The sequence below is a fragment of the Aulonocara stuartgranti genome (assembly GCF_965226115.1).
Source record: "Aulonocara stuartgranti genome assembly, chromosome: 4".
Lineage (NCBI taxonomy): Eukaryota > Metazoa > Chordata > Actinopteri > Cichliformes > Cichlidae > Aulonocara > Aulonocara stuartgranti.
The window spans coordinates 6313493-6331905 of NC_138942.1; the positions used below are offsets into that span (position 1 = coordinate 6313493).

Genomic DNA, 18413 nt, shown 5'->3' on the forward strand with positions numbered 1-18413 from the left:
GAAACATCTTCAAAGAAGTTAAATATGTCCAGTTGCCTTCTTTGAAGCTCTTACACACAGGAAATTACACTTCATTTTGATCAAAAGCTCCAGACTAGAAGCCAGTAAATGTTAGTAAAATAGGTAGCCATGGTAGAATTAATTTGAAAATACAGGTCATAGTGTTGAGCAGTGTGCAACACACTGAAGCAGTTAAACCAATCGTTATGTGAAGTGAATGCCAAATATGGAAGAGAAAATTGGTTAAACTTTTTTGAAAAGGGGGAGTAAAATTGTGACATGCTAGTTATTTACTTTTTGCTTTGTAGTTTATGTGAATAAAATTTGCACAGGGATTATACGCAAATATCTGAGCTGCCTGCAAAAATATGTTTGACACCGCTACGATTATGTGTAATGATGCGTATCACAACCATTTATGCCCCCCAGTGGCCACAGTGAGAAATGACAAAACCACTTTTTTGTGGTTGTTTGCTGCCAGGAACTGTTTAAGTTTAAATTAAATGAATTTAAACCACTTTAGAGAAATATACAACTCCCATCTTTCATGTCACCTTTTTGGATTTTAACATCAACAGTAAAAACTCCTTTTATGTCACATGATGCTAAAGCAACAGCCCATACAACAAGAGCTTAGTTCTTAATGTGGCAGGCTGGGTTTCACTCCAGTCCCTTTGCATCATGTCATCCCATCTCAATCCCAACTTTCTGACCCTATCACTATGTAATGAAAGCCAAAAATGAATATATAAAAGCATGTGCCAAAGGAGTCCTTTTAATCAAAAACCTCTCATTTTCCATGTCAATATACACTTGAAATTCCTCTCAAACAAATGCATTTTCTTGAAAACATTTTGGAATACAGACTAAATGCCAAAGAGAGGCACTTCACTAAAACTTGAATACAAGACACAAAAAGAACTATACATATTTGTTTTGACATGTACTCGAGTGACTGTGAATCATCACAGTGCGCCTTCAGAAATCAAACAGTTTGCTTTGTAGATTAACAAAATGCAAAAATACAAACACACTTGGCAAAAAACCACTGGAGAAAATAAAGCATCAAGTTTGCAAGCCAAAAGCATGAGGCCAGTGAGACAAACAACGATAACACATCCTAATTTGATTGTTTTTAATGGACAGGAGGATTTATTACAGCTGTATTGCTTGACTTGACTTACAATAACAACAGTCTTAGATGGTATATGTACAGTAGCTGTCTCGGAGCCGCTTATGCTGATCTGACCAAACTGTTAAACTCCAAACCATGATGTCCTAACCAGCCTGATAGGAGGTTTGGTACACTTCCTATCTAATCGAAATCTATAAAATATCCCCTACGGTTCTGTGCTTGTGTCAGCCTCTGATATGCTCTGCTATCTGCCTATACAGACAAGCTTGTTATGGAGCAGTTGGGTGCACATAAAGATCGATTAATGTGTTTATGTTCTCTTTAGTTGTCCCATCTGCTCTTTCTACGTTTAGGTGGTTCAGGGACAGCAAAGCTATCGCTTCCTCTGTCCCTCCCATCTCCACTCCCCCTGTCTCCCCCATCCCTATCACTCCTCCGATCATCTCTGTCCCTCTTGCTTCCATCTCCGTTACGACTGTCACTGTGGCGGCTGCTGCTGTGGCGATCACGGTCGCCGTGGCGGTCACGATCTCTATCTCTATCCCCGTGACGATCCCGGTCTCCGTAGCGATCCTCGCTACTGTATCGATCGTTCCTGTCGCTATGGCGGTGTTGACTGTCACCGTGACGCCCCCGGTCGTCCCCGTGTCTATCACGTGAGCTCTCTCTCTGTGACGGAGGTGCAGGTGGAGTGTAGCTCTGGAGTGAACTGGTTTGACTGGTGGGGGCCACTGAGCTCAGGGAGCCAGCACTGGTGAAACCCACCATGGACAAGGTAGCACTGTGAGACCGTTCTGAGCCATTGGCAGATTCTGTTGGCACAGAGCTCAGGCTGCCGGCACTGGTCCATCCTGAGGAGCCACTAGACTTGGCACTGAGCTTTGGGGGGCCGCTGGATGCAGCTACAAAGTGGCTCTTATATTGAGCCTAGAGGAAAAAGAGACATTATGAATGACTAACTATCTTAAACCTAAGGCATTTATTCCTTTCTAACAAAGAATGTCCAAAGTAAGCGTACACAGTAAGTTTAAGATGAACTCATCAAGATGCAACTGAACTGCTTTTCAGCTTTGATTTAAGCGGCTAAACAAAAAATACTGCATTAAGCACTGAGGAGTTACAGAAATCTTTATACATAATACATGGAGGTAAGTCTAACAAAGGAGTATTAGGGCCACACTGAGGAAAAACAAATATTATTGATCATTTTGAGAAAAAAGTCGAAATACTAATTTGAGTTAAAAGTTGAATCGTGCAGATTACTGCTGTCGGTTTAAGGCAAACTGTCACGGCTGCTATACCCTCTACAAAATGCCTTGTGTAGATATAACATACATCCTCTTTATTGAACGAGGGTGGAACCATCGATAATCTTGCCTCTGTCCATTACCAGCCCTTCCATTTTGTACAAATGCACTCTTCCAAGTTTGTGTGGTTTTTCTGTTTGACCAAATGCAGCTTCTGAATCTTCTTTTCACCGTCGTTCTTATCACCACACTGTGTTTATGCGCTAAAAGAGAAATAATTTCTTTCCTTGTCACTTAAGCTGAGTCTGAAGTACGATTTCAGTAACTCTGAGGATACAGCAGCCGTGGGAATTTGTCTCGAAACAACAAATGTAATCTCCACATTTTGAATTTTTTCTCTAATTCGATTTTCAACTTTTATTTTATTCTCAAAATGATCAATAATATTTTTTTTCTTAATGTGGCCCTAATACTATGTCGTAAACGTGCATTTGAAATCTCTCTAGGTAGGAATAATTATAGACCATAAAGGAGAATGGCAGAAAAATTGAATTAGTGAGTACCTGGAAGGCTTGTTTCATTGCAGACATGCGATCTCCCATTGCCCCAGTAGTTGGTTTGCTGTAGCCTTCATAGCTACTAGTGGAAGACAACAAGCTACTAGTGCTGCTACGATCCTGTAAAGAAAACAGTTATAAGTCATTATCTGTTATTATGGGCATTTTGCTAATTAATTTACAGTGTGCATTAATGATTACAATCATTAGGTTTTAACTTACAGAACTTTCAGCCCCAAGGCCGGGTCTCTCTCTGTAACCAAGACCACCTCCACCAATATTCAGTTTCTTTCCTTTGCCACCTTTGAATCGTGACTTCCTGAACCAGGGATTCTGGGGAAAAAACCCCCAAAACAATGCAAATTGAGCAAAGTTTATAAAAAAAAAAATCAATTAATAAAGTGATGCATTTAGTCCAGATAAATATTATTTGTGAATCAGTGATTTATCTAACCTGCATGGCCAAGTCCATCAGTTCTTTGGAAACAGCCTGATTAGCTCCCTCCAGATTCCGCACCAGGTCCCCAGCAAATGATGTGTCTTTATTAGTGAGGAGAGTGTAGGCCACACCTTTCTCTCCAGCACGACCCGTTCTACCGATCCTGTGGGTGTGTGTGTCGATGTCTCGTGCAACGTCGTAGTTCACCACCGTACGAATTGATGGGATGTCCAGACCACGAGCTAGTAAGAGGAAAAAAGGGAGCAAGGAAATGTGTTTCTCAGCTTGAAGAAAATTAAGTTGCTACAGAAAGTGATGAAAACGTAAAGAAAAGGGAACAAGGAAACCTTAGTGTCAATCAGAACTACATCGTGTACACACCAGCTACATCAGTGGCCACCAGAACGGGCAAGTTCTTCTTCTTGAAATCACTGATGACCTTGTTCCTCTCGCTCTGGTCCATATCACCATGCAGGAGGCCCAGGCTGTAGCCCTCTTGAGTCAGGTTAGTAGCTAGCTCCTCACAGTTGGCCTTCTTGGTGACAAAAATGAGGACCGATCCTGTGGAGGTGAATTCGACCAGCCGGCGAGTCAGCCAGCCCCATTTATCAGACCCACTGACCAGCATCTCCACTACCTGAGTCACATCCTCATTGGCCTTTTTAGAGAGGATTAAAATAAAAGCAGTGTCAGGGCATTTTTTTGTTTGCATTTTAATGAAAGCCTAAAAGAAACATGTTATGTACTTTTTAATACAGAGCTTCAAAGACAAAAATGTCTTACAAAACTTTTGAGTAGACATGAAACTACGTTTTAAAAATCTAAAGTTAGGAAAAGTTGAATTCTATGTACTTCACCACCCTGTGAACATTTAAGAAGCATTAACATTAAAAGCTATATTTACCTCTCCAATGTCTCCCTGCACGACACGAATGGGATCAACCAAAATGTCTCTAGCAAGCCGCTCTATCTTCTTCCGAAATGTAGCACTAAACAGAAGAGCTGAGAAGAAATTAATGAATCAATATTAATATATAAATTCTCAGTAGTTCCAGTATTTGCATTAAAAAAAAAAAAAGAATCATATCACTTACTCTGTCTGTCTGGGCGAACGTGGCTGGCAATGGATCTAACCTGATATTCTAAAGCAAAAAGAAAGAAAACAAAAAATGATTTCAACATACTGTAAATTAGAAAGAATAAAAGCACAACATCTTTCCTAGAGCAGTGACCATGATAACCCACCAAAGCCCATATCAAACATTCGATCAGCCTCATCAAACACCAGGTATGTTACTCTCTGCAGAGACGTGGCCTTCTTTTTAACGTGGTCTATCAGACGACCCTGTGCAAACACACACGTGCAGTGAACTTAATGCTTATTTTGCAACAGTGCAGCAAATGCTTCATCTTTAACCAGGAGAAATGAAAAAAGGTTCTTACTGGAGTGCACACAACAATCTCGGCACCGTCCTGCAAAGCCTTGGCTTGCTCCCACATGCTGCCTCCTCCATATACAGCCACTGAACGCAATGAGTAGGCTTTCCCAAAGCGCTTACATTCTGCATGGATCTAGTAAATATTAACAGTTACACACCATACTGAGCCAACGCTTTTAACATTGTAATTTCAAATATACCCTTTATACTCCAACCTTCTCTTACCTGCTGACAAAGCTCTCTGGTAGGGCACACGATGACTGCGATGGGTCCTTCCCCAGGCTCCAGTTCCTTTTGGTCCATGATATGAACCAGCATTGGCCAGATAAAAGCTGCAGTTTTGCCGCTGCCCGTTTTTGCAATACCTATCATATCACGTCCTGACAGCGCAATGGGGACACCCTAAAATCAAAATTTATTCCCCATTAATAACAACTTATTAAATTTTCACCCATGTGAATATCAAAACATTAAATTACAACATACCTGACACTGAATTGGTGTGGGCTGAGTATATTCAGACTTCCGAATTTGGTGCATTAGTTGCTCATCGAAATTAAAGTGGGCAAAGCTGGTACAAGGTTTTGGAGGGGCAGCACCAGATACCTGAGAAAGAACAAAACAATGAGCAACAAATAACTTAATCTTTATTTCGCGATCCATGTTGCTAGTAATATCGGTGATAAAGAAAATAAGACTAGAAAAGAAAGCTTAAACTACATCCCTATCCCTTCTCAGGTACAAAAAATGAATAACAGACTTACTCGTAAGTTCAGTTTATGCCTCAACTCCAGCACCTGAGTTCCAGTCAAGCTGCTGAGTTCCTCATGCTCTTCGTAAAAGTTTTTCTCAAAGGGTGGATAATCAATCTATGAAAAATTGCAAAAAAGGCAGCAAAATGTACAATCAAATAGTTATCATATGTGAGAAATACAAAAACAACAACAACCCCCCCAAACAATTGTGTGTTTTCAGTGAGAATTATGAACTTTACCTCTGAGTGGTCAATAGGAGGGAGTGGCATGATAATTTTCTTGGTTGTAGAGGGAATTGGATTCCCATCACTGTCATAATCAATGTTTTCCTCCTCCTCTTCCTGTGTCAGCCCAGCGGTGGGATTCTCTGCCATGTAGCGGAAGTAAGCTTCCTGCAGAGATTAAATCATTTCAGGTGAAAAAGTGAGCTAGTACAGCCTTACTACAGCCTCCAGGATGAAGTGACAAATGAGACTTTCAGCTTTATAGCACAAACTTAACATACGGGTTAAAGAATACTCAACAATTTAAAAACAAGAATGAAATGCATTTAAAAATATTGATCCTATATGCAACCTGGTCAAAAAAAAAAGGGAAGACATGAGGCTTTATAACATTAGAGAGGGTAGACCTCTCTGACCAGCAAAGTAGAGGATTAAAAACTTTGGAGGGCTCACTCACTTGCTCATCTTCTTCTTCAATGTCATCACGAATACCCCTGAAATGACAAGCGGAGAAAAAAAAACTTCCCTGCGGCTCGTTCGTACACCAAAGACAGCCCACATCCCACTATGAGTACGATCAATCTGCTTACCTCACAATATCTTTCTTTTTTTTTTATTTAGCAAAGGTACTGTTGGATTTTTATTTTTATTTACATTTTTTTCTTGGAGAAATTTGAATGATAAGGTTTGAGTAAAGTTTAACAGCTTTTGGCAACTTAAGCCACATTTAAAATTAAATGAAATTTTGATCCAATTGTGGGCAATTTCTTTTTTCCTGTTGAAATTATTTTATTTAATGCCTAACACCTAAATTAAGCATAAAAACAAGCAAATATAGAGTCTTACTTGGCTGACTTTTTCTCCTTCTCCTTTTCCTCTAGTTTCTTCATGTCTTTAGCTGCTTGGTTCTGAAAAATAAAAATAAAATAAATCTGTTAAAGGCAGAATTTAGTTTAGTTTGTGTCTCTGCTTATCTGTAAAATCTACTCACCTCAACTTCGGCCATGAAAGCATCCAAAGGGTCATCTTCGCTGTCTGAGCCACCACCTGACTGCATCTGTTGCCGTGTGGGTGAGTTTTCAGCTGGGATGTAAGGCAGATCCATGTTACTGCTGGACTCCTCTTCATCATCTTCAAAATATCTAATTGAAAAGAGGACATATGCAGCTTATACATTTACTCACAATCCCAGTATGTGCTGCTATCAAGGGCTGAAATTAATATTTCTATTACTGTACATATGTGAGATATGTAATACTCACGCATTTTCCTCATCAAAATTAGCTCTTTTGGTCCCTATTTTGTAGAATGATGGGAGCTGCTGGTTCTTCCCATATCCACCACTTCCAGATCCTGGGCCTCCAAATGATGTGTGTGATTGATGAGGAAGGCGAGGCTCTTCTTTTTTTCCTGCGAGTGAAAACCCCCCAAAGCCAAAACCTCGCTTCACACCAGGACCACCTTTGTTCCAGTTCATGGCTGTTCTGAAAAGAATTTAAAAAAAGAGCTCTTAGAGAAGTCTCTAAAATCTTAAACCAGCCCTGTTACACTTCCCAATTTAAAGTTAAAAAATAGTTCTTCTTTCAGTTCTTCTTTCTCCTTTGTCACACCAACCCTGCTTCACTACATCCACCAACCTCTGTGATCCTCCTCTCTTCCTCCTTACAGGCAGCTCAGTTTTTAAAAACCATCTCAAACTTGCCTCTTTAGTGTTGCTGGCCTGAGCTGTTCGTCTGATGTACTCACTTCTAATTTTGTCCATCCCAACTAAAACCTGATCATGTTCAACTCAGCTCAGGCTCCTGTCTCCACCCTGTCTCCACTGTCCGTTGCTTTGGATGGTTGACCCCAGGTATTTAAACTCATCCACCTTGACTACCTTTCACTGTTACACCTGTCTCCCTCTAATTTGTGCACATGTAATCTGTCTTGGTTATACTGCCCTCCATTCCTATTCTCTCCAGACCATAAATCTCACCAGTTCGCTTCCTCCAGCTCACTATTCTCACTACAAATCACAACGTCATCTACGAACACCATAATCCACGAAGACTCCAACCTGACCTCATCTTTCAATGTGTCCACCTCCACTGCAAACAATAAGGGGCTCAGAGCCGATCCTTGATGTAATCCTACCCCCACAGTGAACCCATCTGTCACACCTACTTCATACCTCACCACTGTCTGTCCTCACACATGTCCTGCACCACGCTTACATGCTTCTCTCCCAGTCCCCACTGCCTCATGCAATAACACAGTTCCTCTCTTAGAATCCTATCATACACTTTTTCTTGATTCAGAAAGACAAAGTGCAGCTCCATCTGACCTTTTCTATACTTCGTGGCTCTTTATTAAAGGTGCCCTCAGCACAATCTGACTCAGCATTATGGACACCTCTCTCTTTAGTCGGTCACATGGTCAATAGCGTCCACTTCTAACAAGGGCATTTCGGTGGATAATGACGAGTTTACTAACAAATAATACGGATTGTAAGTACATTACATCCCCTACTGCGGAAAGCAACTTTAGCTGAACAACACATGCGCAGACGAGCATCTACGACTATTCACGTCAATACGACTACTATGATAAATACACAAAATTCATGAAACGCCTTTATTGATATCTATAACGGTACTACAGAAACTGCTGTCTATTGGCGGTATGCATATTTGTTAACAAGCAACAGCAAAGCATCGACGTTACGGTTCCTAAAGCTTACCGCATACGCTAAATACGAAGATAAAAGTAAACACGATACATTTTGATTGCCCTGCTAGCTTCGAGAGGTTGTTTGCGTCGTAGCAGTTGGACAATAACAGCACTTGGACATGATTTATCTGCACCAAATGTTAGCGTTAGCTCAAGGCCGCAGTAAGGCCGAGGAGGTGTGCGACGTTAGGATCGAAACTTTGCCATGAACGAGGCCCTTTCACACCCAAGCGCAGCACAGAGCTTCATTTTTTTTCATTAGCCGAAAGCATCGATCCTTTGTAGTGCTAAACGGTAGGGAGTATTTATTTACCTGTTTCTTTTTCCAATAAAAGCGCCTCTGTTTTCACTAGTCCCCCACGGTGCTTGCGTCAACCGTGTGCGCGAGGTTTCTTTTTGCGCATTTCGTCATTCGCTGGCGACACGGCGCGCAACCCATAAAGCTTAGTAGAGAGCTATCAAAAACATCCTGCCGGAGAGGATGGTGCGCCAAATAAGTTAGTCTAAGACGGTATCACATCAACAAGGCATTTCTGCTCCGAGCATTATACGGGTGAGTTATCGAGGTGTTAAAATAATGGCGTTTCTGACTAAAACAGGTTGATGTCGCCGTTTTAGCTAACTATGCCACCCTGTGTCCTCCATCATAGCAACATTAGCGAGTACCCCCCCAATAATAACAATAATATTATTGTGGTACTAGTGAATGATTTCTTTATTTTCTTTCGCTTTATTCACGCTTCTCCTTCTTCTCCTTTTTTGTTGTTGCTGACAGTCGCTCAGCAAATCTGTTTGCGTAGCCATCATCAATACTGAAACGTAAACTCCGACCGCTTCTAAGCTTAAAATGACAAGAAAAGAGATGTCATGCGTCAAACCAATAGTTACTTCTACAGGTCATTTAGCTGGTTGTTTTATTTTTCTATACAAGGTTTAGTAAGCGCTTTAATGAACTGCGATAACTTGTAAGCGAAATGAAAACGAGGAAAGACTGGTTTTGCTTGTTTGGCGACGTACCAAAGCATTAGACATGTTATTGTCTACAACTTGTGTTAAATTTCACATTTATTCTGTGAAATAATTGTAATATGTATTGATTATATTAAATTTAATTAACCACTACTACAGCTGAGTGAGGCTAGACCGCTACATACATTTTTTTTCTTTCTTTCTTGTTTCCACAGTTATTCCCTTTATCTGTTTTCGGCATCAAATGTAACACACTTGAGAGGATCGATGTCTTTTCTTGTAAGTATTTGGTCAAATTCTTCTAAATTCTTGTATTGTCTTGCAGGGCTGGTATCATGAGGATTGATTCTTAAGCCAGACCATGCCTTATGTCTAATTGTATGCTTTTATTCATTATGCCCACTGAAGATTGCCAATGTACCAAGAGAAGGATTAATCCCTTTAAGGGATTCATCATTAGTGTATTCATGTTTCTAAAGTTAACACATCAAAGAAACACTTTGCCTTTCGATCCAGCACTGCTTATAGATATACAAGACTGGACACAATTGCTAAATGTGTTTGAAACAGAGCTTTGCACAACTTTCTCTTGCACAATATTAAAGAAACTTCTACAGCTGCACCTTACTAAATTAACCAACTTTATTCAGCAACATTAAATGTGCCTATATTTATGTGTAACCTTTCCTTATTCTTGCTTGCATTTCTCTCCTTTTTTCCATTAACTCTCTGTGTATGTCAGCGTTGGGTATCTGAGAAATTGAGTGTGGAGAGCCTGCGGGATTTGGAGTTGTTTGGAGGTGAGACTCAAAGCCAAATTAATTTTTAACCATAGGGTTCACCTTTCACAAACCACTGACCATTCAACAGCACCAACAGAAAACAACTTTCAGTTTTCACTGAAGCTTTACTCCAGTTGAGTATTTACTTTGCTGTGAATTTCACAATTATGAAAGCTTTCCATCCCCTAATCATCTGTCAGCAGCGTTCTTAACTTATTGTTTCATTTTACAAGGGAACATTATCACAGGATGGCACTCACAACTGATGTCATGTGGGCTTGCCACGCTTCTTCTGAAGTTGTATTTGGTACTAAAAGTTCTTATTTTTGACTATTAAATATTTTATTTCACAAGTAATTAAATGCGACTTTATCCTTTTAATGAATTAAGTTGCAGCTGACCACATGTACTGTACACCATTAACATAAATGGTCATTAAAAATGGGATACACAGTAGATACATATGTGAAACAATGCAGATCATTTAAACATGTGGTTACAAACAAAGATAAAACATACCTAAAAGAAAAAAAAATAGTGCAGTCCTAGGAATGTCTAAGAGGCAGAACTCTCAGAGTCCCACGCCTCTAGTAGAGGACCCGAGTTTGAGGAGCACATACCATGCCTCGGGGGTGAGAGGGAGATTTATTTATTTAAATAGGAAGAGGGTACAATAGTATTAAAACAAGGATGGGAATTAAAATGCTTTTGTCTTGATTATTTTGGTTCCCTTAGATTCCTGATCTGGGGGAAAAAATAAAAAAATTCACGAGGTTTCAGCATTGGTGCAACTCTGAGTGTGAAAACAGGGTGGAAATAAAGCAAAAAAAAACAACAAGGAAAAAACAAGAAAGGCATGCATGTGACTGAACTGTGCAAAAGGTCCACAGCCATTAGTTTGGTGTAATTGTTTTGCAGTGCTCAGCTGACAGAAAAGTATGCAAGCATTGATAAAAACTGATCTGAGGTCTGAGACATAGAGTTAAGGTAAATGGACAATCTGCAGCTATTTCTTAGTCCCCACCTTCAGTGACTGCAGTTCATGCATTAATTCATTAATGACTGCACCTTAAGGCTACAAGAAACTCTTTAGTGAGGTGTAGAGGGACTGTTGCAATGAGGGTGCTCCAGGTTTTGCAGGGTTCACAGCACTACAATGTCACATACATAATTTAATGTAATTGGTTACTGAAGAAACATCCATATTGTTGTAAAGCCTACATAGTATGGCGTCTCAGTTAATTGGGCTCCAAGGAGTCTAGTGTTAAACTCATTACACAGCCTTAGCAAGGGATGTCTGTGTCTCTCACTTTGTCTTACTTCTTCCCAGCTGACAAGTCATTTAACTCTGAGCAGCTTATTTAAGGTTAGATTTGGAATAGTTCCACGTGCATACAAGGAACATTTATGCAACTTAAAAAAAAAAAAATAAAATAAATCTTGATATTGGCAACAGAGTTGCTTTGCTAATGTGTTTAGAGTTGTAATGATTTGCTAACTCTTGTTTCTGATATTCTATATAGTTTTTACCCCTCAGCCATAAAGGGCTGATGGGGTATTGTTGTCACCCTGCCAGGTGGGTGATGTCGACACATTTTGTAAATGCAATAACTGAAGAACAAAGCGACGTACAATTTTCAAATTGACACCATATGTATAGCTACCAAAAAATCTTGAAGAAGTTCATATCTGTGTGACCTAGACCTTAAGGTCAGAGGTCAAGTTTTCTGAAAATCCTGTGAATGCAAAGCTCATCTTTGGGCTGTCAGACTCCTCAATAATTAGTATTATAATTGTGATATTCTTGTTATTTTTGTCAAGTGTTTGTTTTTAATAAGAAGTTGTACAGTATTTGTCTCATTTTCATTTCAATGCATGCAGATCATTGCTCAGAGCTGCATTTGGATCAAGTATTTAATTTCTGTTTTGGCTGTGTTCATGATGGTTAAAATAACATCTGGGAAGAGCCTGATGGGTTTAGTGAGATTGTTTTGTTTTATTTTTTAAATTTGTGTTTTTTAAGAACGAATGAAGCCTTTAAAACAGATAATTCTGTGTGGGTGGTCACCAAGGACAAAGATGCTGAATTAGACAAATCATGTGAAACCAGCAAAGCTCATTTATCAAATTTTGGGTCATGCAGCAAACCCTTACTTCCAGAGGCTGTGTTAACCAGTTCAAAAGCTTCTCTAAACACAGATCCTTCTCTTGTTTTGTTTGTGTACATGTTTTTATGTCATTGATGTGGTTTTTCTACCCCAGAGCAAGCTCAGGGAGTCTCTCGCAGGAAAGTAAGTGTGGTACTCCTGCCACTGCATCACCCCATGTGCCTTTTGTGTATGTGCGTGCATGCATGTATATGTATGTGCGCACACAGAATAAGCAGAATCCACTACCCCCTCAAGGCTTTGCACATTTATATATGCATGACTTTGCAGTTCATGACACACACTGTACATGCTTGTAGCATAGAAAGCCCTTTTCACCTCACTCACAAGGGCTTCTGTTTTGTGGTTTATAGACAAGCATACCTACAGCTTATTTGAAATAGTCTGAGTCCTTTGGTGTGCTGCTGTTTACATGTTGGCCTTCAGGCAGCTGCTGTTTTGGATTTTGATGGGTTTTTGTAGCCGTACTAAAAGTCTTGAGTAACATTAAAAAGATATTGTATGTTTTCACACTTCCTGTGTGAGGTGACGGCCCCTATGTTGAGTTGGTGGTGAGCTGAAAGTGTCACACTTTGATGTCTGCGACCGTGTGTCCCTGCAGTTTGTTAATGGATGGAGTTCCATGTGTTGAGCTTTTGCAATGCATGGTAACCCTTTCTAAATCTGATCACAGTGGCAGCGTCTAGTGTACCCCATGTGATTAGATGACATTTGCTGACACTCCCTTAAGCGATGGCTACCAAAGCATGTTTGACTTTGCTGTCATGCCAGTTTTAATGTGTATTTAATTTAAACTACATAAAGATAATTTCTTGTGGCTTGGTTTACACAAGAAACAACTCTTAGTTTTATCTGTGAGGATATTTTCGGAGTTGTGTGTTCCTGATCTTGATCTTGAAGCCATCTCCAGCCTGTAAGAGTCAATTATGATCAAAGAAGGGTGCTGTTCTAATTTTGCCTGTCTCTTACTGCTGGTCACCATGGAGACAGTCCAAATATTCATATATCTTGCTGCCATTTGCCTCCACAGCTTGACTGCAGTCTGTCCATTTCCATCATTTTAACAGAAGTAAACTGATGGAATTCAGGAGTCCTCACTTTCAAAAATATAAGCTGTTCTCTACATGTTATGTAAAAGGTTTTAAGCTTAACTTCTGTTTTTGTTATCGGAGAATTAGTTCATAGCATAGATGGTTTAAAAGATGGCACAGTTACCATGAAGTCTCGTTCCGAGGCTTTGAAATGAGCATTTACACTATTAGCGTCTTGGTTGCAAAACAAACAAACAAACAAAAAAATGCAATCAGATGTAATGGAGAGGGGCAGATCTGACTTTGAAACTGCTTGCTTATCGGTTCGTGACTTGTAATTGACAAGTTATTAGCACACGAGCGTTCACACATGGCTTTCAGATAGGGCAGGGGTGTCAAACTCAAATACACAGTGGGCCAAAATTCAAAACTGGAACAAAGTCGCGGGCTAACATTAATATTTATTGGAAAAAAAATCTTCCTCCAGATATAAGAATGAATCTTTTCTTATGGACTCAAATAAGTTTTGCTGGAAAACTGAATATGGAACAAGCAAAGCTTAATACTAAACAATATATATATTAGCTGTATAATACCAGTAGGCCATCTCTAATAGTATTTTGGTATGGCTTCGTGGGCCAAATGTAATTAGGCTGCGGGCCAAATTTGGCCCGCGGGCCAGAGTTTGACACCTATGAGATAGGGATTAAGACCCTTCACAATTGGCCTGGAAGCTACATCCATGTTTTTACACTGTGTTGTTCAGAGGAGTAACCATATACAACTGATGCACTGTAATTCTCTGGAGCAATTAAAATTGCGTATATGTCCTTAGGAATTATTGAGGTATTCTGATTAAGTGGAGCTCTGGTCATTATTTTAATGATTAGACTTATAGTTTGCCCAGTTTGTGTTGCTAATTTTCTCTAATTCCACTAGTGCTGTGGGTCATGCTAACATAGTCTCCTCTCTAGTGATCTTCTAACAGCTATCACACATAAGACTAAGTCTCCAGCTGTCACTCACAAACCCTTTTGGTTCAGTGCTATGACCACTGAGGTTCATGCCAGAACTGATCTTCGTTCACTGTTTCCTTTTCTCCTCCAGGCCAATGAGGACAGTCAGGAGAGTCTGACCTCGTTCCCTCGTCGAGACACTATGGGCAGTTTCCTTCCTGACAGCAGCTCTTATGAGCTCCTTGCTGTTATTGGTAAGTAAAATCAAAGACATGCCTCAACTTAATTCAGTTTTTGTTGGCAGTAACAGATTTGTTTTGCCTGCACTGGCTAAAGAACAGTTTCTTGTGATGTTTTTTTTTTCTTCATAAAACTAGATCACCTAGGGTTTTTCCTGACTCCTAATGCACCTTTTAAGCACAGCTGGCCTCCATATAGTTAAGGTAGTAGCTTTGGGTGACCTTCATTAATGTCGTTCTTGTTATTTCTGGACATTTGTTAAACAAAATGTATTGATGCTTGAGTAAAGAACACTCAACTTAAAAATAGTTATATATAAACAAGTGGTCAAAGGAACAATAAGCTTTTTCTATAGCAATAAGTCTATCAACTGTTCATTTAAAATTTTTATCACTGCTCTTTTTTTCAGTATTGATCAGAATTTAATCAAATGTACACACACCGTGGTCACCTTCCTGTGAATTATGATAGCTCATGAGCTGGATCTGCTACTATATCAGTAGTTTAGAGTCCTGGTGGTTTTTCCTTCCTTTTAAACTAAAGATGAATGTAATGAATTGTTTTAAGTGTAGCTAAATGTGTTGTTTTGGTTTTTTTACTATTAAAGGTAGTATTTGGATTGTAAATAAAAAGTATTGTTAAGTTGTGTGTGTTTAGCATTTAACAACATACAACAACATAAATATTCAAACAAACAGAACTGGAGGATGACTTTGTCTCAGTGATTTGAATATTGTCTTGTAGGTCGGGGCTTGGACAATTTAATGACTGTTAACCTGGCTCGATATAGACCCACTGGGGAGCATGTGGCCATCCGACGGATTGACTTGGAGTCATGTACTAATGACATGGTTACCTACCTGCAGGTTTGAATCGCTCAATGCCTTCAGTGTGCATGACTTGACTCTTATGTCACCCTCCTCCCCATATTTCATTTTAGTGCTTTATTGAGAATTTATCTGTTTGCCAGCCTCGTAGTCTATTGCATTTTATGTAATCTTCTCCTCCCCATCTTTCGCTCTGACATAATAAGATGTAGTTTCCTTTCTGTCTCACAGGGTGAACTACATGTGTCAAAGTTGTTTCACCACCCCAGTATTCTACCATACAAGAGCGTCTTTATAGCTGAAAATGAATTATGGGTCATCACACCTTTCATGGCTTATGGTAAGAAATCCAATTTCTTACCTTATTGCTGTTTCTCATACGTTATGCAACTAAATTTATGTTAACAATTCATGAAGCGGCCTCTGCTAATGTCGGAGAGCTTTCTAATCACGATCATCTGTTTTTGAATCTTGCAGGGTCAGCCAGAGATCTCATCTGCACACATTTTACAGATGGTATGAGTGAGCTGACTATAGCATACATTTTGCTAGGCATGCTCAAAGCTCTTGAATACATCCATCATATGGGATATGTGCACCGGTAAGACAAGCATGTGGTTTAATGTATATTACCCTGTCATTAAAATACAATCATTCACACCTGATACGATATTGATTATCTTAAATGTTTTGGTTATGCAGGAGTGTGAAGGCCAGCCACGTTTTGATCTCTGCAGATGGACAAGTGTGCATGTCAGGTCTGCGGAGCATCTTTAGCCTCATTCGACATGGCCAAAGGGCCAAAGTGGTCCACGACTTCCCCCAGTATAGCGTTAACGTGCTGCCGTGGCTTAGTCCCGAAGTGCTGCAACAGGTACTACATTTTTCAACACTGTGAATGCTGTTCTGCGGTCAATGTTAGAGGCTGCAGAACTATAGTTTTCATGCTACATGCACAACGAAAATGAGAAGAGGGGTACAGATGAAACTGACAGTTTCTATTTGATTTTTTTTTTTTTTGAAGAATCTCCAGGGCTATGACTCTCGATCAGACATCTACAGCCTCGGGATCACAGCCTGTGAACTAGCCAATGGACACGTTCCCTTCAAAGACATGCCAGCTACACAGGTAAGCAGAGATGTGTCAACGGCCTAAATAGTCTCCTATGTTACATTTTGACTGTAGAAAGTAATTTAATGGTAAACAACAATATTGGTGTTATTTTCATTTTGATCTAAACTGAAGATTAGGGGCAAAGCTGAACACTAAAACCACAAACTCTTAAGGTGTGCAAGAAGGTCATTGGGTTAAACTAATACTAGCTCATTTCCACAGATGCTACTGGAGAAGCTAAACGGGACAGTGCCATGCTTGCTGGATACCACAACTATACCACCAGAGGAGCTGTCCATGAAGCCTTCCCGTTCTGGTGCTGACTCTGGGATCTGTGAGGGTCCAGGACCGGGAGGAGTCCGAAACTCCAACGGTGAACCCTCGTCATCGTCAGGAGGACACCCATACAACCGGACGTTCTCCCCACAGTTCCACGCCTTTGTTGAGCTGTGTCTACAGCGAGACCCAGAAAAAAGGTTGGGGAAACTCTCCCTGCATATTTAAAGTATATATGCGATAAATGCACTGCAACTGCTTTTAGGAATGTGTTATGACTGGGACACTAACTGTTTTCCCAATTGCATTTCTTCAGACCATCTGCAACCAGTCTTGTTGGCCATCCCTTCTTCAAACAGGTGTGCAAGATATCGAATTAATTATAACATTTTCACTTGTGTACATGTATCAGTATATAGTATTTAAAGTGTTAGACAATTGTGGGAGAGTTAGAACATTTAAATTTGGTAAATAAGATATGAATTGGTCGTGTTTCAGTTTGTTCTCTAAATCTTTTTGTTTTCTTAGATCAAACGGCGACCTTCAGAGGCCCTACCTGAGCTGTTGCGGCCCGTGTCGCCTATCACCAGCTTTGAAAGCTCCCAGCCTCAGGACTCACCTTCTGGACTTGCCAGTCTGGAGTCCGGTCTCAGCCACCTGGAAGTAGATGACTGGGACTTCTGACAGTGGAGGATTTGGCGGGAAGATGTTCATATGAGAAACTCTCTGAGCAGATGGGACAAGATTAGTTTTTGTTATGGCCCCTATGTATATAATACTAAAAGGAGTGGCTGTTCTCAGACCCAGGTTACAAACCAGCAGCCATCCTGCCTCTTTTGACATCTCTCACGCTTTTGTTCTTTAGATATGCACAAACTCTTGCACTGCACTGATTGCCTATTTGTCTCTCTCTCACACACACACACACCTACACCTGTTTACAGATTGTACTCTTACATTACAAGCCCCCTGGAGCTAAAACAAAACAGGACTCTCACTTCCTCATGCTAGTGTTGAGGTCAGAGAGTCTGTGTTTGTAGCCTAAAGAGTCTCACAAAACAAACTGGTTTGAAGCTGCTACTAAATATTCAGAGGGGACACTCTACCTCGTGTGAGAACAGGGCTGCTTGATGCGGCCCATATGCTCAGTGAGGCCATAATGGCGCACAGCAGTCCTCACAGCTGACTCAGTTAGTCTTCTGCACCAGATGGAAGGTTTTGCGTTTACCCGGAGGGTCAATTAAATTAACAGCATGTAAACCCATTTCTTAGCTCTACTTGTGTTACAGTGTAAACTACATTTCATGTTTCAGGCAACTGTTCTGTTGCACAGAGGTTAAGATTAACGTGTTAGTTTAACCATCAAAGCATAGACGTATGTATTTGCTTGAACTTACTCTGGGTATTAACTCATGTCAAAAATGAATGTTTTATTGGTGCTTGTTTTGTCTGCATGTATATTTGAAAGTGAGGGCAAAGCAATGTGTTGCAAAACTCAAACTTGACTTTTAACAATAAACGTGGTTGACGTTAATTTTTTAT

At 40.1% G+C, this 18413-nt stretch overlaps 2 protein-coding genes across 6 annotated transcripts; one reads left to right on the forward strand and one right to left on the reverse strand.

Annotated features, from left to right (window-relative positions):
* Positions 1-759: 759 nt before the first annotated feature.
* Positions 760-8906, reverse strand: ddx42 (DEAD (Asp-Glu-Ala-Asp) box helicase 42). Of its 3 annotated transcripts, none has more exons than XM_082531213.1 (18): positions 8822-8906; positions 7059-7280; positions 6788-6938; positions 6643-6704; positions 6254-6290; positions 5812-5964; positions 5582-5686; positions 5304-5423; positions 5043-5219; positions 4822-4950; positions 4624-4723; positions 4473-4520; positions 4283-4380; positions 3760-4036; positions 3394-3620; positions 3162-3272; positions 2946-3059; positions 760-2062 (listed from the first exon to the last, which is right to left on the reverse strand). In XM_082531213.1, exons 2-18 carry the CDS (start codon positions 7271-7273, stop codon positions 1457-1459), a joined length of 2730 nt encoding a protein of 909 aa, XP_082387339.1. In that variant the 5' UTR covers positions 7274-7280; positions 8822-8906; the 3' UTR covers positions 760-1456. The 3 variants fall into 3 exon arrangements, with proteins under 3 accessions (XP_082387339.1, XP_082387340.1, XP_082387341.1); XM_082531214.1 differs by having other exon boundaries at positions 7059-7275; positions 8822-8900; XM_082531215.1 differs by lacking the exons at positions 6254-6290; positions 7059-7280; positions 8822-8906 and having other exon boundaries at positions 6788-6804.
* Positions 8907-8950: 44 nt separating this feature from the next.
* strada (STE20 related adaptor alpha) lies at positions 8951-18405 on the forward strand. Of its 3 annotated transcripts, XM_082531219.1 has the most exons (13): positions 8951-9061; positions 9693-9756; positions 10220-10277; positions 12522-12550; positions 14566-14668; positions 15399-15520; positions 15713-15821; positions 15959-16082; positions 16184-16355; positions 16506-16610; positions 16818-17071; positions 17188-17230; positions 17400-18405. In XM_082531219.1, exons 2-13 carry the CDS (start codon positions 9745-9747, stop codon positions 17553-17555), a joined length of 1287 nt encoding a protein of 428 aa, XP_082387345.1. In that variant the 5' UTR covers positions 8951-9061; positions 9693-9744; the 3' UTR covers positions 17556-18405. The 3 variants fall into 3 exon arrangements, with proteins under 3 accessions (XP_082387345.1, XP_082387343.1, XP_082387344.1); XM_082531217.1 differs by lacking the exons at positions 10220-10277; positions 12522-12550; XM_082531218.1 differs by lacking the exons at positions 8951-9061; positions 9693-9756; positions 12522-12550.
* The last annotated feature ends 8 nt before the right edge of the window (positions 18406-18413 follow it).